Source organism: Euprymna scolopes, chromosome 31, assembly GCF_053919585.1.
Source record: "Euprymna scolopes isolate OS-2025 chromosome 31, ASM5391958v1, whole genome shotgun sequence".
Taxonomy (NCBI): domain Eukaryota; kingdom Metazoa; phylum Mollusca; class Cephalopoda; order Sepiida; family Sepiolidae; genus Euprymna; species Euprymna scolopes.
The window spans coordinates 49483594-49509254 of record NC_136512.1 but is presented as its reverse complement, the minus strand read 5'-3'; the positions used below and the strand labels follow the sequence as shown (position 1 = coordinate 49509254).

The window sequence follows — 25661 nt, the reverse complement described above, 5'->3', positions numbered from 1 at the left end:
AGAAATGTTGATGTAAAATAGAAATGTTGATGTAAAATAGAAATGTTTATGTGTAATAGAAATGTTTAAAAAAAGTTGAGTAAAATAAATTGATGTAAAATAGAAATGTTGATGTTATAATAGAAATGTAGATGTAAAATAGAAATGTTTATGTGTAATAGAAATGTAGATGTAAAAATAGAAAATGTTGATGTAAAATAGAAAATGGTTGATGTGTAATTAAATGTTGAAGTAAAATAGAAATGTTGATGTGTAATAGAAATGTTGATGTGTGAAAAAAAGAAATGTTATGTGTAAATAGAAATGTTGATGTAAAAATAGGAAAATGTTTGATGTGTAATAGAAATGTTGATGTGTAATTAGAAATGTTGATGTAAAATAGAAATGTTGATGTAAAATAGAAATGTTGATGTGTAATAGAAATGTTGATGTAAAATAGAAATGTTGATGTGTAATAGAAATGTTGATGTGTAATAGAAATGTTGATGTAAAAATAGAAATTGTGATGTGTAATAGAAATGTTGATGTGTAATAGAAATGTTGATGTAATAGAAATGTTGATGTAAAATAGAAATGTTGATGTGTAATAGAAATGTTGATGTAAAATAGAAATGTTGATGTGTAATATTGATTGTATAGAAATGTTTGTAATAGAAATGTTATGTAAAATAGAGTTGGATGTAAAATAGAAATGTTGATGTGTAATAGAAATGTTGATGTAAATAGAAATGTTGATGTGTAATAGAAATGTTGATGTAAAATAGAAATGTTGATGTAAAATAGAAATTGTTGATGTAAAATAGAAAATGTTGATGTAAAATAGAAATGTTTATGTGTAATAGAAATGTTGATGTAAAATAGTAATGTTGATGTAAAATAGAAATGTTGATGTGTAATAGAAATGTTGATGTAAAATAGAAATGTTTATGTGTAATAGAAATGTTGATGTGTAAAATAGAAATGTTGATGTAAAATAGAAATGTTGATGTGTAATAGAAATGTTGATGTAAAATAGAAATGTTGATGTGTAATAGAAATGTTGATGTGTAATAGAAATGTTGATGTAAAATAGAAATGTTGATGTGTAAATAGAAATGTTGATGTGTAATAGAAATGTTGATGTAAAATAGAAATGTTGATTGTAAAATAGAAATGTTGATGTGTAATAGAAATGTTGATGTGTAATAGAAATGTTGATGTAAAATAGAAATGTTGATGTGTAATAGAAATGTTGATGTAAAATAGAAAATGTTGATGTGTAATAGAAATGTTGATGTGTAATAGAAATGTTGATGTGTAATAGAAATGTTGATGTGTAATAGAAATGTTGATGTAAAATAGAAATGTTGATGTGTAATAGAAATGTTGATGTGTAATAGAAATGTTGATGTAAAATAGAAATGTTGATGTAAAATAGAAATGTTGATGTGTAATAGAAATGTTGATGTAAAATAGAAATGTTGATGTGTAATAGAAATGTTGATGTGTAATAGAAATGTTGATGTAAAATAGAAATGTTTATGTGTAATAGAAATGTTGATGTAAAAATAGAAATGTTGATGTAAAATAGAAATGTTGATGTGTAATAGAAATGTTGATGTTAAAATAGAAATGTTGATGTGTAATAGAAATGTTGATGTGTAATAGAAATGTTGATGTTAAAATAGAAATGTTGATGTGTAATAGAAATGTTGATGTAAAATAGAAATGTTGATGTGTAATAGAAATGTTGATGTATAAATAGAAATGTTGATGTGTAATAGAAATGTTGATGTAAAATAGAAATGTTGATGTGTAATAGAAATGTTGATGTAAAATAGAAATGTTGATGTAAAATAGAAATGTTGATGTGTAATAGAAATGTTGATGTAAAATAGAAATGTTGATGTGTAATAGAAATGTTGATGTGTAATAGAAATGTTGATGTAAAATAGAAATGTTGATGTGTAATAGAAATGTTGATGTAAAATAGAAATGTTTATGTGTAATAGAAATGTTGATGTAAAATAGAAATGTTGATGTAAAATAGAAATGTTGATGTGTAATAGAAATGTTGATGTAAAATAGAAATGTTGATGTGTAATAGAAATGTTGATGTGTAATAGAAATGTTGATGTAAAAATAGAAATGTTGATGTGTAATAGAAATGTTGATGTGTAATAGAAATGTTGATGTAAAATAGAAATGTTGATGTAAAATAGAAATGTTGATGTGTAATAGAAATGTTGATGTAAAATAGAAATGTTGATGTGTAATAGAAATGTTGATGTGTAATAGAAATGATGATGTAAAATAGAAATGTTGATGTAAAATAGAAATGTTGATGTAAAATAGAAATGTTTATGTGTAATAGAAATGTTGATGTAAAATAGAAATGTTGATGTAAAATAGAAATGTTGATGTGTAATAGAAATGTTGATGTAAAAATAGAAATGTTGATGTGTAATAGAAATGTTGATGTAAAATAGAAATGTTGATGTGTAATAGAAATGTTGATGTAAAATAGAAATGTTTATGTGTAATAGAAATGTTGATGTAAAATAGAAATGTTGATGTAAAATAGAAATGTTGATGTGTAATAGAAATGTTGATGTAAAATAGAAATGTTGATGTGTAAATAGAAATGTTGATGTGTAATAGAAATGTTGATGTAAAATAGAAATGTTGATGTGTAATAGAAATGTTGATGTGTAATAGAAATGTTGATGTAAAATAGAAATGTTGATGTAAAATAGAAATGTTGATGTGTAATAGAAATGTTGATGTAAAATAGAAATGTTGATGTGTAATAGAAATGTTGATGTGTAATAGAAATGATGATGTAAAATAGAAATGTTGATGTAAAATAGAAATGTTGATGTAAAATAGAAATGTTTATGTGTAATAGAAATGTTGATGTAAAATAGAAATGTTGATGTAAAATAGAAATGTTGATGTGTAATAGAAATGTTGATGTAAAATAGAAATGTTTATGTAAAATAGAAATGTTGATGTGTAATAGAAATGTTGATGTAAAATAGAAATGTTGATGTGTAATAGAAATGTTGATGTAAAATAGAAATGTTGATGTGTAATAGAAATGTTGATGTGTAATAGAAATGTTGATGTAAAATAGAAATGTTGATGTAAAATAGAAATGTTGATGTGTAATAGAAATGTTGATGTAAAATAGAAATGTTGATGTGTAATAGAAATGTTGATGTAAAATAGAAATGTTGATGTGTAATAGAAATGTTGATGTAAAATAGAAATGTTGATGTGTAATAGAAATGTTGATGTAAAATAGAAATGTTGATGTAAAATAGAAATGTTGATGTGTAATAGAAATGTTGATGTAAAATAGAAATGTTGATGTGTAATAGAAATGTTGATGTGTAATAGAAATGTTGATGTAAAATAGAAATGTTGATGTAAAATAGAAATGTTGATGTAAAATAGAAATGTTGATGTGTAATAGAAATGTTGATGTAAAATAGAAATGTTGATGTGTAATAGAAATGTTGATGTAAAATAGAAATGTTTATGTGTAATAGAAATGTTGATGTAAAATAGAAATGTTCATGTAAAATAGAAATGTTGATGTGTAATAGAAATGTTGATGTAAAATAGAAATGTTGATGTGTAATAGAAATGTTGATGTGTAATAGAAATGTTGATGTAAAATAGAAATGTTGATGTGTAATAGAAATGTTGATGTGTAATAGAAATGTTGATGTAAAATAGAAATGTTGATGTGTAATAGAAATGTTGATGTAAAATAGAAATGTTGATGTGTAATAGAAATGTTGATGTGTAATAGAAATGATGATGTAAAATAGAAATGTTGATGTAAAATAGAAATGTTGATGTAAAATAGAAATGTTTATGTGTAATAGAAATGTTGATGTAAAATAGAAATGTTGATGTAAAATAGAAATGTTGATGTGTAATAGAAATGTTGATGTAAAATAGAAATGTTGATGTAAAATAGAAATGTTGATGTGTAATAGAAATGTTGATGTAAAATAGAAATGTTGATGTGTAATAGAAATGTTGATGTAAAATAGAAATGTTGATGTAAAATAGAAATGTTGATGTGTAATAGAAATGTTGATGTGTAATAGAAATGATGATGTAAAATAGAAATGTTGATGTAAAATAAAAATGTTGATGTGTAATAGAAATGTTGATGTGTAATAGAAATGATGATGTAAAATAGAAATGTTGATGTAAAATAGAAATGTTGATGTGTAATAGAAATGTTGATGTAAAATAGAAATGTTGATGTAAAATAGAAATGTTGATGTGTAATAGAAATGTTGATGTAAAATAGAAATGTTGATGTGTAATAGAAATGTTGATGTGTAATAGAAATGTTGATGTAAAATAGAAATGTTGATGTAAAATAGAAATGTTGATGTGTAATAGAAATGTTGATGTAAAATAGAAATGTTGATGTAAAATAGAAATGTTGATGTGTAATAGAAATGTTGATGTAAAATAGAAATGTTGATGTAAAATAGAAATGTTGATGTAAAATAGAAATGTTGATGTGTAATAGAAATGTTGATGTGTAATAGAAATGATGATGTAAAATAGAAATGTTGATGTAAAATAGAAATGTTGATGTGTAATAGAAATGATGATGTAAAATAGAAATGTTGATGTAAAATAGAAATGTTGATGTAAAATAGAAATGTTGATGTGTAATAGAAATGTTGATGTGTAATAGAAATGTTGATGTAAAATAGAAATGTTGATGTGTAATAGAAATGTTGATGTGTAATAGAAATGATGATGTAAAATAGAAATGTTGATGTAAAATAGAAATGTTTATGTGTAATAGAAATGTTGATGTAAAATAGAAATGTTGATGTGTAATAGAAATGTTGATGTAAAATAGAAATGTTGATGTGTAATAGAAATGTTTATGTGTAATAGAAATTTTGATGTGTACTAGAAATGTTGATGTGTAATAGAAATGTTGATGTGTAATAGAAATGTTTATGTGTAATAGAAATGTTGATGTGTAATAGAAATGTTTATGTGTAATAGAAATGCTGATGTGTAACAGAAATTTTGATGTGTAATAGAAATGTTGATGTGTAATAGAAATGTTGATGTGTAATAGAAATGTTGATGTGTAATAGAAATGCTTATGTGTAATAGAAATGCTGATGTGTAATAGAAAACTGATGTGCAATAGAAATGTTGATGTGTAATAGAAATGATGATGTATAATAGAAATGCTGATGTGTAATAGAAATGCTGATGTGCAATAGAAATGTTTATGTGTAATAGAAATGTTGATGTGTAATAGAAATGTTGATGTGTAATAGAAATGTTTATGTGTAATAGAAATGTTTATGTGTAATAGAAATGATGATGTGTAATAGAAATGTTGATGTAAAATAGAAATGTTGATGTGTAATAGAAATTCTGATGTGTAATAAAAATGTTTATGTGTAATAGAAATGTTGATGTGTAATAGAAATGTTGATGTGTAATAGAAATGCTGATGTGTAATAGAAATGCTGATGTGTAATAGAAATGCTGATGTGCAATAGAAATGTTTATGTGTAATAGAAATGTTTATGTGTAATAGAAATGATGATGTGCAATAGAAATGTTTATGTCTAATAGAAATGATGATGTTCAATAGAAATGTTTATGTGTAATAGAAATGTTTATTTGCAATAGAAATGTTTGTGTAATAGAAATGTTTATGTGCAATAGAAATGCTGATGTGCAATAGAAATACTGGTGTGTAATAGAAATGCTGATGTGTAATAGAAATGCTGATGTGTAATAGAAATGCTGATGTGCAATAGAAATTCTGATGTGCAATAGAAATGCTGATGTGCAATAGAAATGTTTTTGTGTAATAGAAATGCTGATGGGCAATAGAAATGTTTATGTGTAATAGAAATGATGATGTGCAATAGAAATGCTGATGTGTAATAGAAATGTTTATGTGCAATAGAAATGCTGATGTGTAATAGAAATGCTGATGTGCAATAGAAATGTTTATGTGTAATAGAAATGCTGGTGTGTAATAGAAATGCTGATTTGCAATAGAAATGCTGATGTGCAATAGAAATGATGATGTGCAATAGAAATGTTTATGTGCAATAGAAATGCTGATGTGCAATAGAAATGTTTATGTGTAATAGAAATGCTGATGTGTAATAGAAATGCTGGTGTGTAATAGAAATGCTGATTTGCAATAGAAATGCTGATGTGCAATAGAAATGATGATGTGCAATAGAAATGTTTATGTGCAATAGAAATGCTGATGTTCAATAGAAATGCTGATGTGTAATAGAAATGCTGATGTGCAATAGAAATGCTGATGTGTAATAGAAATGCTGGTGTGTAATAGAAATGCTGATGTGTAATAGAAATGCTGATGTGTAATAGAAATGCTGATGTGTAATAGATATGCTGATGTGTAATAGAAATGCTGATGTGTAATAGACATGCTGGTGTGTAATAGAAATTCTTATGTGCAATAGAAATGCTGATGTGTAATAGATATGCTGATGTGTAATAGAAATGCTGATGTGTAATAGAAATGTTTATTTGTAATAGAAATGCTGATGTGCAATAGAAATGCTGATGTGTAATAGAAATTCTGATGTGTAATAGAAATGCTGATGTGTAATGGAAATGCTGATGTGCAATAGAAATGCTGATGTGCAATAGAAATGCTGATGTGCAATAGAAATGTTTATGTGTAATAGAAATGTTTATGTGTAATAGAAATGCTGATGTGTAATAGAAATGTTGATGTCCAATAGAAATGCTGATGTCCAATAGAAATGCTGATGTGCAATAGAAATGCTGATGTGTAATAGAAATGTTTATGTGTAATAGAAATGCTGGTGTATAATAGAAATGTTGATGTGCAATAGAAATGCTGATGTGCAATAGAAATGCTGGTGTGTAATAGAAATGCTGATGTGTAATAGATATGCTGATGTGCAATAGAAATGATGATGTGCAATAGAAATGTTTATGTGTAATAGAAATGATGATGTGCAATAGAAATATTTATGTGTAATAGAAATGATGATGTGCAATAGAAATGTTTATGTGTAATAGAAATGTTTATGTGTAATAGAAATGTTTATGTGTAATAGAAATGTTTATGTGTAATAGAAATGTTGATGTGTAATAGAAATGTTGATGTGTAATAGAAATGTTGATGTGTAATAGAAATGCTGATGTGTAATAGAAATGCTGATGTGTAATAGAAATGCTGATGTGCAATAGAAATGCTGATGTGTAATAGAAATGTTTATGTGTAATAGAAATGATGATGTGCAATAGAAATGTTTATGTGTAATAGAAATGATGATGTTCAATAGAAATGTTTATGTGTAATAGAAATGTTTATTTGCAATAGAAATGTTTGTGTAATAGAAATGTTTATGTGCAATAGAAATGCTGATGTGCAATAGAAATGCTGATGTGTAATAGAAATGTTGATGTGCAATAGAAATGCTGATGTGTAATAGAAATGCTGATGTGCAATAGAAATGCTGATGTGCAATAGAAATGCTGATGTGTAATAGAAATGCTGATGTGCAATAGAAATGTTTATGTGTCATAGAAATGATGATGTGCAATAGAAATGCTTATGTGCAATAGAAATGCTGATGTGTAATAGAAATGCTGATGTGCAGTAGAAATGTTTATGTGTAATAGAAATGCTGATGTGCAATAGAAATGCTGATGTGTAATAGAAATGCTGATGTGCAATAGAAATGCTGATGTGTAATAGAAATGCTGATGTGCAATAGAAATGCTGATGTGTAATAGAAATGTTTATGTGTAATAGAAATGCTGGTGTATAATAGAAATGTTGATGTGCAATAGAAATGCTGATGTGTAATAGAAATGATGATGTGCAATAGAAATATTTATGTGTAATAGAAATGATTATGTGCAATAGAAATGTTTATGTGTAATGGAAATGTTTATGTGTAATAGAAATGCTGGTGTGTAATAGAAATGTTGATGTGTAATAGAAATGTTGATGTGTAATAGAAATGTTTATGTGTAATAGAAATACTGGTGTGTAATAGAAATGTTGATGTGCAATAGAAATGCTGATGTGCAATAGAAATGTTTATGTGTTAATAGAAATGTTTATGTGCAATAGAAATGCTGATGTGTAATAGAAATGCTGATGTGCAATAGAAATGCTGATGTGTAATAGAAATGCTGATGTGTAATAGAAATGCTGATGTGTAATGGAAATGCTGATGTGCAATAGAAATGCTGATGTGCAATAGAAATGCTGATGTGCAATAGAAATGTTTATGTGTAATAGAAATGTTTATGTGTAATAGAAATGTTGATGTCCAATAGAAATGCTGATGTGCAATAGAAATGCTGATGTGCAATAGAAATGCTGATGTGTAATAGAAATGTTTATGTGTAATAGAAATGCTGGTGTATAATAGAAATGTTGATGTGCAATAGAAATGCTGATGTGCAATAGAAATGCTGGTGTGTAATAGAAATGCTGATGTGTAATAGATATGCTGATGTGCAATAGAAATGTTTATGTGTAATAGAAATGCTGATGTGCAATAGAAATGATGATGTGCAATAGAAATGTTTATGTGTAATAGAAATGATGATGTGCAATAGAAATATTTATGTGTAATAGAAATGATGATGTGCAATAGAAATGTTTATGTGTAATAGAAATGTTTATGTGTAATAGAAATGTTTATGTGTAATAGAAATGCTGGTGTGTAATAGAAATGTTGATGTGTAATAGAAATGTTGATGTGTAATAGAAATGTTTATGTGTAATAGAAATGCTGGTGTGTAATAGAAATGTTGATGTGCAATAGAAATGCTGATGTGCAATAGAAATGTTTATGTGTAATAGAAATGTTTATGTGCAATAGAAATGCTGATGTGTAATAGAAATGCTGATGTGCAATAGAAATGCTGATGTGCAATAGAAATGTTTATGTGTAATAGAAATGATGATGTGTAATGGAAATGATGATGTGCAATAGAAATGCTTATGTGTAATAGAAATGCTGATGTGTAATAGAAATGCTGATGTGTAATAGAAATGCTGATGTGCAATAGAAATTCTGATGTGCAATAGAAATGCTGATGTGCAATAGAAATGTTTTTGTGTAATAGAAATGCTGATGGGCAATAGAAATGTTTATGTGTAATAGAAATGATGATGTGCAATAGAAATGCTGATGTGTAATAGAAATGTTTATGTGCAATAGAAATGCTGATGTGTAATAGAAATGCTGATGTGCAATAGAAATGTTTATGTGTAATAGAAATGCTGGTGTGTAATAGAAATGCTGATTTGCAATAGAAATGCTGATGTGCAATAGAAATGATGATGTGCAATAGAAATGTTTATGTGCAATAGAAATGCTGATGTGTAATAGAAATGCTGATGTGCAATAGAAATGTTTATGTGTAATAGAAATGCTGATGTGTAATAGAAATGCTGGTGTGTAATAGAAATGCTGATTTGCAATAGAAATGCTGATGTGCAATAGAAATGATGATGTGCAATAGAAATGTTTATGTGCAATAGAAATGCTGATGTTCAATAGAAATGCTGATGTGTAATAGAAATGCTGATGTGCAATAGAAATGCTGATGTGTAATAGAAATGCTGGTGTGTAATAGAAATGCTGATGTGTAATAGAAATGCTGATGTGTAATAGAAATGCTGATGTGTAATAGATATGCTGATGTGTAATAGAAATGCTGATGTGTAATAGACATGCTGGTGTGTAATAGAAATTCTTATGTGCAATAGAAATGCTGATGTGTAATAGATATGCTGATGTGTAATAGAAATGCTGATGTGTAATAGAAATGTTTATGTGTAATAGAAATGCTGATGTGCAATAGAAATGCTGATGTGTAATAGAAATTCTGATGTGTAATAGAAATGCTGATGTGTAATGGAAATGCTGATGTGCAATAGAAATGCTGATGTGCAATAGAAATGCTGATGTGCAATAGAAATGCTGATGTGCAATAGAAATGTTTATGTGTAATAGAAATGTTTATGTGTAATAGAAATGCTGATGTGTAATAGAAATGTTGATGTCCAATAGAAATGCTGATGTCCAATAGAAATGCTGATGTGCAATAGAAATGCTGATGTGTAATAGAAATGTTTATGTGTAATAGAAATGCTGGTGTATAATAGAAATGTTGATGTGCAATAGAAATGCTGATGTGCAATAGAAATGCTGGTGTGTAATAGAAATGCTGATGTGTAATAGATATGCTGATGTGCAATAGAAATGATGATGTGCAATAGAAATGTTTATGTGTAATAGAAATGATGATGTGCAATAGAAATATTTATGTGTAATAGAAATGATGATGTGCAATAGAAATGTTTATGTGTAATAGAAATGTTTATGTGTAATAGAAATGTTTATGTGTAATAGAAATGTTTATGTGTAATAGAAATGCTGGTGTGTAATAGAAATGCTGTTATGTAATAGAAATGTTTGTGTAATAGAAATGTTTATGTGTAATAGAAATGCTGGTGTGTAATAGAAATGTTGATGTGCAATAGAAATGCTGATGTGCAATAGAAATGTTTATGTGTAATAGAAATGTTTATGTGTAATAGAAATGTTTATGTGTAATAGAAATGCTGGTGTTTAATAGAAATGCTGATGTGTAATAGAAATGTTTATGTGTAATAGAAATGTTTATGTGTAATAGAAATGTTTATGTGTAATAGAAATGTTTATGTGCAATAGAAATGTTTATGTGTAATAGAAATGCTGGTGTGTAATAGAAATGTTTATGTGTAATAGAAATGCTGGTGTGTAATAGAAATGCTGATGTGTAATACAAATGCTGATGTGTAATAGAAATGCTGGTGTGTAATAGAAATGTTTATGTGTAATAGAAATGCTGATGTGTAATAGCAATGCTGGTGTGTAATAGAAATGCTGATGTGCAATAGAAATGTTTATGTGTAATAGAAATGCTGATGTGTAATAGAAATGCTGATGTGTAATAGAAATGTTGATGTGTAATAGAAATGTTTATCTGTAATAGAAATGTTTATGTGCAATAGAAATGCTGATGTGTAATAGAAATGTTGATGTGCAATAGAAATGCTGATGTGTAATAGAAATGCTGGTGTGTAATAGAAATGTTGATGTGCAATAGAAATGCTGATGTGTAATAGAAATGTTTATGTGTAATAGAAATGCTGGTGTGTAATAGAAATGCTGATGTGCAATAGAAATGTTTATGTGTAATAGAAATGTTTATGTGTAATAGAAATGTTTATGTGTAATAGAAATGTTTATGTGTAATAGAAATGCTTATGTGTAATAGAAATGTTTATGTGCAATAGAAATGTTTATGTGTAATAGAAATGTTGATGTAAAATATAAATGTTGATGTGCAATAGAAATGTTTATGTGTAATAGAAATGTTGATGTGTAATAGAAATGTTTATTTGTAATAGAAATGTTGATGTGTAATAGAAATGTTTATGTGTAATAGAAATGCTGATGTGTAATAGAAATGTTTATGTGTAATAGAAATGTTGATGTGTAATAGAAATGTTGATGTGTAATAGAAATGTTTATGTGTAATAGAAATGTTTATGTGCAATAGAAATGTTGATGTGTAATAGAAATGTTGATGTAAAATATAAATGTTGATGTGTAATAGAAATGCTGATGTGTAATAGAAATGTTTATGTGCAATAGAAATGTTTATGTGTAATAGAAATGTTGATGTGTAATAGAAATGTTTATGTGTAATAGAAATGCTGCTGTGTAATAGAAATGTTTATGTGCAATAGAAATGTTTATGTGTAATAGAAATGTTTATGTGCAATAGAAATGTTGATGTGTAATAGAAATGCTGATGTGTAATAGAAATGTTTATGTGCAATAGAAATGTTGATGTGTAATAGAAATGCTGATGTGTAATAGAAATGTTTATGTGCAATAGAAATGTTGATGTGTAATAGAAATGCTGATGTGTAATAGAAATGTTTATGTGCAATAGAAATGTTTATGTGTAATAGAAATGCTGATGTGTAATAGAAATGTTTATGTGCAATAGAAATGTTTATGTGTAATAGAAATGTTTATGTGCAATAGAAATGTTGATGTGTAATAGAAATGTTGATGTAAAATATAAATGCTGATGTGTAATAGAAATGCTGATGTGTAATAGAAATGTTTATGTGCAATAGAAATGTTTATGTGTAATAGAAATGTTGATGTGTAATAGAAATGTTTATGTGTAATAGAAATGTTGATGTGTAATAGAAATGTGGATGTGTAATAGAAATGTTGATGTGTAATAGAAATGTTGATGTGTAATAGAAATGCTGATGTGTAACAGAAATATTGATGTGTAAAATAAATCTTGTTATGTAATAGAAATAGTGATGGGTAATAGAAATGTTGATATGCCATAGTAATGTTGATGTGTAATATAAATGTTGATGTGTAATAGAAATGTTGATGTGTAATAGAAATGTTGATGTGTAATAGAAATGCAGATGTGTAATAGAAATGTTGATGTGTAATAGAAATGCAGATGTGTAATAGAAATGTTGATGTGTAATAGAAATGTTGATGTGTAATAGAAATGTTGATGTGTAATAGAAATTTTGATGCACAATAGAAATGTTGATGTGCAATAGAAACGTTGATGCACAATACAAATGCTGTTGTTAAATAGAAATGTTGATGTGTAATACAAATGCTGTGGTGCAATAGACATGTTGTTGTGCAAAAGAAATGTTTATGTGATAGAAATGCTGATGTGTAATAGAAATGTTGTTGTGCAATAGAAATGTTGTTGTGCAATAGAAATTTTGATGTGTAATAGAAATGCTGATGTGTAATAGAAATGTTGAGTTTAAATAGAAATGCTGATGTGCAATAGAAATGTTGTTGTGTAATAGAAATGTTGATGTGTGAGAGAAATGTTGTGTAATAGAAATGTTGATGTGCAATAGAAATGCTGATTCATAATACAAATGCTTTTGTGCAATAGAAATGTTGTGCAAAAGAAATGTTGATGTGTAATATAAATGTTGTTGTGCAAAAGAAATGTTGATGTGTTACAGAAATGTTGATGGTGTATAGAAATGTGGTTGTGTAAAAGAAATGTTCATGTGCAATAGAAATGTTGATGTGCAATAGAAATGCTGTTGTGTAATAGAAATGCTGATGTGTAATAGAAATGTTGATGTGTAATAGTAATGTTGATGTGCAATAGAAATGTTGATGTGTAAAAGAAATGCTGATGTGCAATAGAAATGTTGCTGTGCAAAAGAAATGGTGATGAAAAAAAAGTTGCGAGGATGTTTTATTTGCTTGCTACATTGCAAGCATTTGTTCATGTGTATTTAATACATTAACAACAGCAATACAAAAGATGGGTAAAGTTAAACCCTGTTTAACATATAACACTTAAAGAATTGTATGTCGATTAGTTATTAAATAAATCAAGTCAAATTAAAAACATGAAATACAAAAAAATGCTAAATGCTGACCCTTAACATAAAAAAATGCTAACCCTAAACATTAAAAAAAAAATGCTAACCCTAAACATTAAAAAAAAATGCAAATCCTAAACATTAAAAAAAAAATGCTAACCCTAAACATTAAAAAAAAAATGCTAACCCTAAACATTAAAAAAAAATGCTAATCCTAAACATTAAAAAAAAAAAAATGCTAACCCTAAACATTAAAAAAAAATGCTAATCCTAAACATTAAAAAAAATATGCTAACCCTAAACATTAAAAAAAAATGCTAACCCTAAACATTAAAAAAAAAATGCTAACCCTAAACATTAAAAAAAAATTCTAACCCGAACATTAAAAAAAAATGCTAACCCTAAACATTAAAATAAATGCTAAGCCTAAACATTATAAAATAATGCTAACCCTAAACACACTAAAAAAAATACTAACCATAAACATTAAAAAAAAAATACTAACCCTAAATATTAAAAAAAAAATGCTAATCCGAAACATTAAAAAAAAATGCTAACTCGAAACATTAAAGCAAAATGCTAACCCTAAACATTAAAAAAAAATGCTAATCTTAAACATTCCAAAAAAATTCTAACCCTAAACATTCAAAAAAAAAAGTCTAACCCTAAACATTAAAAAAAAATGCTAACCCTAAACATGTAAAAAATACTAACCTTAAACATTAAAAAAAAAAATGCTAACCCTAAACATTAAAAAAAAATGCTAATCCTAAACATTAAAAAAAAAAATGCTAACCCTAAACATTTTAAAAAAATGCTAATCCTAAACATTAAAAAAAAAATGCTAACCCTAAACATTTTAAAAAAATGCTAATCCTAAACATTAATAAAAAAATGCTAACCCTAAACATTTTAAAAAAATGCTAATCCTAAACATTAAAAAAAAAATGCTAACCCTAAACATTTTAAAAAAATGCTAATCCTAAACATTAAAAAAAAAATGCTAACCCTAAACATTTTAAAAAAAATGCTAATCCTAAACATTAAAAAAAAAATGCTAACCCTGAACATTAAAAAAAAATGCTAATCCTAAACATTAAAAAAAAATGCTAATCCTAAACATTAAAAAAAAAATGCTAACCCTAAACATTAAAAAAAATGCTAATCCTAAACATTAAAAAAAAAATACTAACCCTAAACATTAAAAAAAAAATGCTAACCCTAAACATTAAAAAAAAAAATGCTAACCCTAAACATTAAAATAAATGCTAATCTTAAACATTAAAAAAAAAAGTCTAACCCTAAACATTAAAAAAAAATGCTAACCCTAAACGTTAAAAAAAAAATGCTAATCCTAAACATTAAAAAAAAAAATGCTAATCCTAAACATTAAAAAAAAAATGCTAACCCTAAACATTAAAAAAAATGCTAATCCTAAACATTAAAAAAAAATACTAACCCTAAACATTAAAAAAAAATGCTAACCCTAAACATTAAAATAAATGCTAATCCTAAACATTAAAAAAAAGTCTAACCCTAAACATTAAAAAAAAATGCTAATACTAAACATTAAAAAAAAATGCTAATCCTAAACATTAAAAAAAAAGTCTAACCCTAAACATTAAAAAAAAAATACTAACCCTAAACATTAAAAAAAAAAAATGCTAATCCTAAACATTAAAAAAAAAGTCTAACCCTAAACATTAAAAAAAAAATGCTAACCCTAAACATTAAAAAAAAATGCTAATCCTAAACATTAAAAAAAAAATGCTAATCCTAAACATTAAAAAAAAAAGTCTAACCCTAAACATTAAAAAAAAAAATGCTAACCCTAAACACAAAAAAAAAATGGTAATCCTAAACATTAAAAAAAAAAAATGGTAACCCTAAACATTAAAAAAAAATGCTAACCTTAAACATTAAAAAAAAAATGCTAATCCTAAACATAAAAAAAAATGCTAACCCTAAACATTCAAAAAAAAAAAAATACTAACCCTAAACATTAAAAAAAAAAATGCTAACCCTAAACATTAAAAAAAAATGCTAATCCTAAACATTAAAAAAAAAATGCTAATCCTAAACATTAAAAAAAAAAATGCTAACCCTAAACATTAAAAAAAAAAAATGCTAACCCTAAACATTAAAATAAATGTAAATCCTAAACATTAAAAAAAAAGTCTAACCCTAAACATTAAAAAAAAAAATGCTAACCCTAAACATTAAAAAAAAATGCTAACCCTAAACATTAAAAAAAAAATGCTAACCCTAAACATTAAAAAAAAATGCTAATCCTAAACATTAGAAAAAAATGCTAACCTTAAACATTAAAAAAAAAATGCTAATCCTAAACATTAAAAAAAAAATGCTAACCCTAAACATTAAAAAAAATGCTAACCCTAAACATTAAAAAAAAATGCTAACCCTAAACATTCAAAAAAAATGCTAACCCTAAACATTAAAAAAAAAAAAATACTAACCCTAAACATTAAAAAAAAGATGCTAACCCTAAACATGAAAAACAAAATGCTAACCCTAAACATTAAAAAAAAAATGCTAATCCTAAACATTAAAAAAAAAAATGCTAATCCTAAACATTAAAAAAAAAATGCTAACTCTAAACATTAAAAAAAAATGTTAACCCGAAACACACATTTCTTTAAAAGTATGTTATACCTTTTTCATACTATTTCATGACGTGAGTCATTTTGTATTTTCTTTATGTTTCTAATTTTAACCTGGTTTGAAGATTGCATTTAATTCTTATGATATCATGATATCATAAGAATATGTATGATATTATTATCATGATATCATAACAATATGTATGATATTATTATCTTGATATCATTTTTCATGCTTCCTAATGCATTCTTTTCTTTAAAAAAATTTTTTTTACGCCTGATGCACTTTTTTATAAAGAAAAAGAAAAGCATTCTGATGGATTTAATTATGTAATTAAATTATTTTATAATCAATTAGCAGGGAGATCTGATGTTGCCCGGGATTGAATGATGATCAATGAATATTTCACACTCCTATATTTTTATTGTCATCGAAATCCTTGAAATTACATCGCACTCTAGAGAACCTACTGTGTCTTTTATAAAAAAAATTCTGAAAAAAATTGATATGCAATAAAACAAAACACTAAAACGATTTTCTGTTAAGACGGCATTTTTCGGAACTATCTCCATTGTGCAATAAATTTTTTAAAAAATGGTAGAAGGCAGGCATGCTCGAACCCGTACCGCAAAGGATAAAAAGCGTTCTTTTTATCCTTTGCAGTACAGTTTCAAGCCTGCCTGCCTGCCTTCTACCACTTCTGTGACACTTTTGCTGTTGCGCCCATTGCCAAACTGGAAGTAGTGAAGGTTTAAATTAAGGCTAGTCAATCGAAAAGACGCAATGATTTTCGAAAACATTGGCGAAAAAAGCGGCCCGCTTCCTGTAGAAAAGTGCCCAGTTGAGAGTGAAGGAATTAATGTTTTTAGCCAATTTTTCGATATTTGTCACCCAGAGGGTCGTGCTTCAAAATGATACTGATCTCGTAAAAATTTGTCGCCTCTGTCAAAAGATTTTGTAAGGCATACAAACATACATACATTTAAACAGACAGGTGAGATTTATATTATAGAGTATATTGACCCAATATATAGTAATGATTAAAAAAAAAAAAAAAAAAAAAGACTCGTGCACCACCACTGAGAATTGAAACCAAAACGTTTAGCTTACAATTTATTTTTTCCTTTGATGTTAATGCCTGACCTATGGAGACCTGTTTGCTGCAAGGCTAAAAATTAAAACATTAACCAATAGCTACTATGTTATGCATGCATACTTGTAATGCCATCGTTTGACCTTCACTTAGCAAATTTCATTTTTTTTAAATTATTACATGTTTGTACCGATTTTCCCCAATTAAAACCCAAATATAAAGTTTCATATGTGTTCAAATACCCTATATACTAAGTTTCATGTCTATAGACCAAAAACTGATCAAGGAGTTGGCAAAATTTTTTAAACAAATATATATGCATACATAAAAATATATATAGAAAGAGGTTTGGGTTTACTATAACCTTTTTACGCAAGTATAAATCATGTAGAATATCTGCATGAATATAATTACACATAATAGTTAACTAAAAATCATTATCCCATAAGAAAACTGAAAAAATTAAAATTAATGTTTAAAAGAATAGCTAGATCTTTTGCAGATGAATGCAATTCCATGACCCATATATAAAAAAGTTGTATTTTCTTTTCAAATAAATAGAAAAAAAGGTTTTTAATATGAATATCAATTTAATATGAATACACATAAAATCAATATCAATATGAATATCAATACACATAAAATCAATATCAATATGAATATCAATACACATAAAATCAATATGAATATCAATACACATAAAATCAATATGAATATCAATACACAAAAACCCAAATTTATAGGAGTATAGATTTGTATATGACGTAACAGATGATAATGGAGATAATGGTGATTAAAACCAGGGATGTATTAAACACAAAAGTTTTATGAGAACTGTGAGTTCAATCCTGGTACAAGGTAACACATTTTCATTTTTTATTCAATCACACCTAAAGAAATAAATGGAGAAGAAAATGGCAATGTAAATAATATACATTTTATTTGTGATATGAATATAACAATTTTGATGAAATACAGTTATGCACACTTCATTATAATAAAGTTGTTACATCATTAAATAACTCCAAACGGATCATGTTAAACCGTTCGGATTAGATGATTAATTCAGTTAATAAGTAAATATTACCTAACCATTTTACCTGGAGTTTGTCATCTTTGATCTTCTTTTCTAAATTTTATTCTTTTTTCAATTTTTTCAGCTGCCAAACTACCAATGCATCGACCAGCCTCTGAATCTAGCAGTAGATGCCTTTCTGCAGCTACACAGGATATCTCAGTTGGTAAGTAAACATTTTTATACAAATAAAATAAAAATTTTCATCTCCAGTAGGTGCCATTGCTCTTGTAGATAAATAATAAAAAAAAACAGCAATTAAACTTTAGGAATCATATAAATTAGTGGTGTAGCACTCTTTCTCGATCTCATGTACTTTTTCTAGTGATTGAGTTGCTTGCTGAAAAGACTACAGCCTGTATCGAACCAAACAAGATAATAAAAAATTACTTCTTTTAATTGTATAGGGGTTACATTTACTGTTGGAGACATTATTACTACTTAGGATTAACTTTAGTTAATAACTGTTGTGACCCAAGAGTACAAACTCAATGAAATGGCATGCAATATTCCAAACTCTGCTATGAAATATGTGTCAAATTGCTTCTAATATATCTCTTTCTCAATTGCCTCTTGTGTGCATCTAGCTACTCTTCGGGACAAGATCAAAGTGTAGTATCTGTTCTTCAGATGCTGCACTTCTATTTCTTGTTCTCTTTCGGTGGAGGAGAAATCCTTCACGACTGAGGCAATTTTTATTTTTGTACCTTTTCTCCACGTTAAAAAACGACCCTGGTGTCTAACTCTGTTCCGTGGGGAGGCATAGTAAATAGCTACTCTAAACTTCCATACTTTGAATTCATGTTTATTTTTGTAAACAGTAATACAGTACATTCCTACCACCAAACATACCACATGATAACATATACAATTATTTATGGACAGTGAGTTACCACAACCTATCTAAAAAATAAAAAAATAAAATTAGCAATACCAGAAAATGTTGTGTTCAGCGCTGGGCAAGGCGTACACTGCTACTTAATCTAACAACCATAGTCTTTAAATCAGTAATTAGTAGATTTCTCCTATGAACATGAGTTCATCAATAAAACTTATATCACTGGATTCACAATTTTTCTTTAAATTTTAATAATTTTGTTGTCTTTTCTATATTCCAAGAAATCACTATCTAAATCCAACCATTAACAATGAAACATGTTGGGATAACAGGCCTGCTAGAGGTAGATGACTTTTCACAATTATGCAGTCAGGATCTGTTAGCATGAACACTAGATACAAAAGTTCTACCAGTCGATAACATTTCATATTATTTTATGCAACCAAAGAAAAGAATTGTCTTTGCCACTGAATTTGAACAAAACACTGGCATCTTTCCAGTCAAAAGTCATAAAATCTCAAAATTGAGGTTTTTTAGTACAAAGCTAAATCAAGTTAAAAACTTCATTCAAATTGTATTTAATAGCCAATCAATTAATTTCTTTTGTTCTGAAATTTGAAGAAGTTGAACCCTTTTTATGTACGCATCGATAAAAATGGCGATGTGCATCAGAGCACACAAAAAAATCTCCTGTGGGAAATCCAGACCAAAACATTTGTATTTTCAAACTGACTTACAACAATAAAGTATTCATTCTTTTGATTTTTTTATCATCTTATCATTATGACATTTCAAATATTTTTCCATACTTGTTGAAATAATGTTATTATTTAGAAACCCATTCTTAACATGGGGAGGGTGTTTTGTAATTATTCTGTATTTTCACCTAATGATTTAATAAACAAAAGATACCATGAAACTCGAATTTAACTTGAAAATACAATTTAAAAAATTGCATGGTATTTTCCTTGCGTAAGCACTTTTTTTTTTATTATATATCTGCATTCATATTTTGATTATAATTCCATGTATTTTTTTCTATGAAGCCTTAAGATGTTTTATGATTTTTAGACATACTTTCCAATATATATTTACATATTTTCTTTGGCTAAAATTAAAAAAAAAATTATTTTATTATTCTGTTTTTCACTAATTGTGAAAATTTACCAAACTCCTTTTCTAAAATGCATTTATATTATATCTAATAATGCTAAAAGGTCAAACGATGTTTGTTTATGATAAATGTATTCAAATAATGGAACTAAAAATAAAAATTAAATATCTGATGTTATTTAATTGCAAATAAAATCTTGCATTCTTGAAACTCTCGAATTTTAAATATTAACATTAGCTAGTGGAACTTTTATACAGTGAACTGACTTATCCATGGATATGGAAACCAGAAAGTTGTCAAATGGATACATTTTCAATTAATGAGAAAATTTGCCACAAATCATTCAGTTCAAAAAATTTTCAACGTGCAGGAAATTTCACAATCTTTTGTTCAACAATTGGATACATTGAGAGTCAAAGTTGATTAGAAAAAGAGCAAAATTAAGAAATTTTCCCAAAATTGAGGAACTTGAAAAATAAGAAGTGATTGTAAAATGAGCTGCAAAACTTGATTCCAACAAATCCCAGTATTTTTATATTATGCTGACTACAAACCCCCAAAATGGTTGATAATGTTTAACAGCTTATATTCTTCAGTCATGATGTTTCTTTCAAAGTCATATATAAAAGTGAAAATACTTACAAAACTGCAATTTTTAATGATGGGACATGTGCTTGAAAACATAATTGCAATTTGTTCAAAATTTCCTTTAATTTGATATGCTACAAACCATATTTTATTAATACTTTCTCTGAATCATCTTGGTGGCCATCTTGGATTTCCTGGTCGCCATCTTGGATATTTTCATGATGAGAGATGGTAAGGTCCATCAGAATGTTATAATAAAACCTCACCTAACATTTTTTAAAGCTGTTTATATGATGTTTCCACTTAAAGTCGTTAAAATGAAACTTAAATATGCTAATTAGTATGCCCAGCTTTAAGTTACCAAGTGAGATAGTCATAAATAGAGCCACGTAAGCCTTCAACGTGTTGTGATAATATGTTCAAAATTTCATCGTAATATTTTCAAAAGATTTAAAGATACATAGTTCTGCAAATTGTGTAAATTTCCTACCATTTTCAATCACAAGCTTATATGCATTTGAAGAAGGCTGACTTAAGACAAAATGTGCATTATCTGATACTTTGAATAGTCATAACTCCAGTTCTAATGAACCGATTTAAAAAAAAAAAACTAATGACCATATTTATTTACTCTCTTTTTAATAATGCTGGCACTTGTGTGCTACTGTAAAGAAACCGCTTTTTTTATTTTCAGTTTGGAGATTTAGAGAGTACATAGCAGGGGCAAACAACTTTCATTCATTACAAAGTTTTGACTTTATTATAAAACTGGAAAAATTTGAGAAAAATAGTTCTCAAATTCTACACATATTTTAATGTATGTTCCTATATTTATAAATGTTAAGTCATACATTTTGACAACTTTTATTCATTCATTTATTACAAACAATAAAATTAGATTATTTATATTTTATTAGTTACTAAAATTTCTAAATTTTTACTTTGTTACAAAAAAAAAAAACAACAGATTTTGTGTTAAAAACACAAAATCTGTTTTGTGTTATAGTTTTCTTCAGTTTATTTTAATTAGTGTGTAAGAAAAACTTACTAAAAAGAAAAATATTATTGTTTGTAATGAATCAATGAAAATTGTCTGCCTTTGTTGTGCACTTTAAATCTCCAAACTGAAAACCAAAAAAGGTGGTTCCTTTACAGTAATGCATACGTACCATAATGCTTAATTTGAGTTTCTTGGATGTGAAGAAAAAAAATGGTCTGGTATTGCTACTTAAATCTATATTATTTGATGTGTAAATTTTTATGCTGTGAATTTGCAGTTAATTCTTTTATCCATCTTTGAATGCTGGAAGAGATTTGTTGAAAGACATGGAACATTAGATTCGATTGAATCATGACACCTTAAAAACTGACACTGGGTGAAAAGATTTTTATCCAACATTTTTAGTTTTCTTTCCTTTTAGATGTTTTGATTTTTATTTTTATATTCCCCTTTAATATACTTGCATGTAGACATTTTTATATGATTGTGTTCAAGAAGAGGAAATCTTGAAAGAGGCATAACAAAGAAATGAATAAGTTAGACATTTTGCCAATAAATCAAACTCAGTATGATGGAGAAATATGAGATAATACTAATGAAATGTGTATCTATACCATCTATATCCATTTGAACATGGCGTAACAAATGACAAATAAGAGATAAAATGATGGGCATAGAGGTGGTGGGTTAATCTTATAATATGTAAACTGTCAGTTCAATCCCAGTACAGAGTAGGGCATAATATTTCCCATATTTGGAGTGAGTATAGTGTGTGCGCAGTAGACAGGTGATGTAGTTCTTTATCCTTAGGAGAGCATCTATCATTTTCATTTTTTTATTCAATTGTTATGGAGTGCTGAGGGAAATGTTTCCTGAATGTTTGAACTCTTAAAGAAAAAACATGAATTGGGTGGCTATCAAGATCACCAGATTTAAACATTTGTGTTTGTTGGGGAAAAGGTTATAATTTTCTGACATTATTTAAACTCTTGATGATTTTAAAGAAAGCATCAGAAATATGATTAAGCCAATTTCACCTAAAATGTCATGGACAGTTATAGCGAACTTCCAGAAACAACTCCATCATTGTATTGCCTGCAACTATTATTTGCCTGATATCCAATAAAACAAAATTATTTTTATGTACTCAGCTTTTTCCTTTAATATTTTCTTTTCATCAATTTAAAATGTGGGAGATCTTCATGCCACACTGAGTATTTTCTGACTACATAGACACATGATAACATCTATAATATAAATCTCACCTGTTTCAATGTATGCATGTATGTTTGCATGTCTGCCTAAAACTTTTCACAGAGGCGACAGATTTTCACGAGTTCAGTATCATTTTGAAGCTCGACCCTCTGGGTGACAAATATCGAAAAATTGGCTAAAAATATTAATTCCTTCACCCTCAACTGGGCACTTTTCTACAGGGAGGGGTCACTTTTTTCGCCAGTATTTTCGAAAATCATTCCGTCTTTTCGATTGACTAGCCTTAATTTAAACCTTCGCCACTTCCAGTTTGGCGATGGGTGCAACAGCAAAAGTGTCACAGTTTTTTTTTCACATTCTTTTCCTCCTTCACAGTACAGGTTCGAGCCTACCTTCTACCATTTTTTTATGTTTGTTTTGCGCTCGCAATTTTCCCTTTTTTTTTTGCTCAACCAACACCCTTACACCTCCACTTTCTTTTCTGCCTTTGTGTCACGGATTTGAGCCTGCCTACTACAACTTTTTTTTTTTTGCTCAGCACACACCTACAAACACCCGGGCAACGCCAGGCACCCAGGCTAATATATTATAATTGGTATAATATCACTTTGACCATAAAGAGAAATACAGTCTTATTGCAATTTCAATTTGTTTCTCTTTTGCAAACATTGATTTTCATGTAACTTTTTATGGTTCTTTTTGTTTTATATTTTTACATTGTTTTTAGATACTTACAATGAGAAAGCAATACAAGATGCTTTGCAGAGTTTGGTGGCAAAACAACAACTGCGTCAATATTCTGCCCACAGAGGTACTGGAATCCTAACCAGTAAAACGAGTGGTATTTCCAATTCAAATGTCTTGAGTTTAAAAACACGTTCTAAGAGTTTAGAGCGTAAATCTAGCAACTCTTTTTGTGTAGCTGGTGCTTCTTCAATGTCAAACCTAAATAGCCAAGAAAAACTGTATATTGGCCTAGAAAAGGCTGTGAGTGACACCCTAGCAATCGGTGCAGGCCGTACACATTCCGATGAGATATGTTCCAATAGTGTTCAATGCAACTCCAATTCTGTTCGATTGTGTAATTCTTCCGATTCCCTTCAGATCAACAGTGCTTCCTTTTCATGTAAAGATCTTCTTGATTCTCTTGATTTTGTTGAATCAAACAGACCATCTTGCTCAACTTCCAGTGAGGATATCCCCAACGAACATTTCTGCAGCAGTAAAATCAAACAGTCGAATGATACAATGAACTGTGATCGCACAGTGTTTCAACACACAAAAAAGACGTCCATACCTGCAGCTTGCTCCAGAAACTCACTTTTGCACACCTCTTCTATTGCTGGATCTGAAAAAAGACGTGGCAAAAATCTAAAACCTCCTGTAAATCCCTTACACAAACGCTGTTCATCCGAGCCATTTATGCTGACTGTAACCAAGAATGAGTCAATACCTCTATCAGTTTCTGCACAACGCAATCAGCAACAGACACCAGTGCATCCACAGGGTCAAATGCAGCAGAAACGGCATGTTAAGAAAACTGCAGTGCTACATAACTTTACTTTAAAAAAATCTACACATTTGTCGTCGCCTGGTTTTGATTTAACTGCAAAGCAGCAGCTGTACATACCCCGGCCACCTGTATACCGTCCACGGAAACCAACTACACTTTATAAGACAAATAGGTAGGTTGCTTTGTTTTGTACGGAATAATATGGTTTTTGGTGAGTCTCTCATTTTTAGGAGGTTATTCTTACAAGCATTAATTTTTGGAATGAGTTAAGAATAGTTGCTATCTATCTCTCCTAAACCTAGTCTAATCATATCAAACTAACAGTTACAATTGGGGAGGGGGGACATATAACATAAATAAAATATGATGTCTGTATGTGTCTGTGTTTGTATGTACAGCCATAGCTTTCTCAGCTGGGCAACTGTTGAGTTTAGATTTGGTTTTCAGATACATTTCATTATTATGGTCTTCTTTGTGGATATTTGATTAAAAAAAAAAAAAAAAAAAAGGCATCCAAAGCAATATTCTTTTGTGCCAATAATTAATTATGTCATGGTTTGCTAAAAAAAAATGGCTAGGGATAAAAGTGGTTAATTTAGATATTTCAGGATTGTAGGCTTGATTTAATAAAAATTAAATCTACATAAAAAAAAATATTTTATTTTAACAGTTTATCTCTTCATTTCTCATCTACGTAACATTATTACTAGAACAAAATGACACTGAACATGAATTATGCAGTTTATTAAAATGTGAAAATTTCAAGACTTTCATGCTTAATGCTTTTACATGATGCAAGTCATTTTGGTGCAAATATAGCTACAGACATTCCGCTCAAAATTCCGTCCAAATTCTCGAGTTTGACAGAAACATTCTCAAGTTCAACAAGAAGAAGGTCAGAGGTTATATCGACTGAAATGTGAAAATTACAATATGAGAACAGTACTCCAATGAATAATAATACAGATATTTTTTTAATGCAAACAAGTTTTATTTAAGACTTTGTTGCTTCATATTTTTCTTTTATTTTTCCATTTTTCTGATATATTTTCATTATCAAATCACGATTAAAATTATTAATGAATAAATAGATATATTCAATAAAGGAAGCCATGAT

General features: G+C 27.8%; 1 protein-coding gene across 2 annotated transcripts in view; it reads left to right on the top strand.

Moving 5' to 3' along the window:
- Nucleotides 1-25661, top strand: part of LOC145255738 (tubulin polyglutamylase TTLL5-like) — a 459668-nt gene that overhangs the window by 432983 nt on the left and 1024 nt on the right. For both annotated transcript variants that reach the window (XM_080114369.1, XM_080114368.1), the window contains 2 exons: nucleotides 18362-18442; nucleotides 23759-24716. In XM_080114369.1, the coding sequence (XP_079970495.1) occupies nucleotides 18362-18442; nucleotides 23759-24716 (1039 nt within the window). The remainder of the gene's footprint in view (nucleotides 1-18361; nucleotides 18443-23758; nucleotides 24717-25661) is intronic.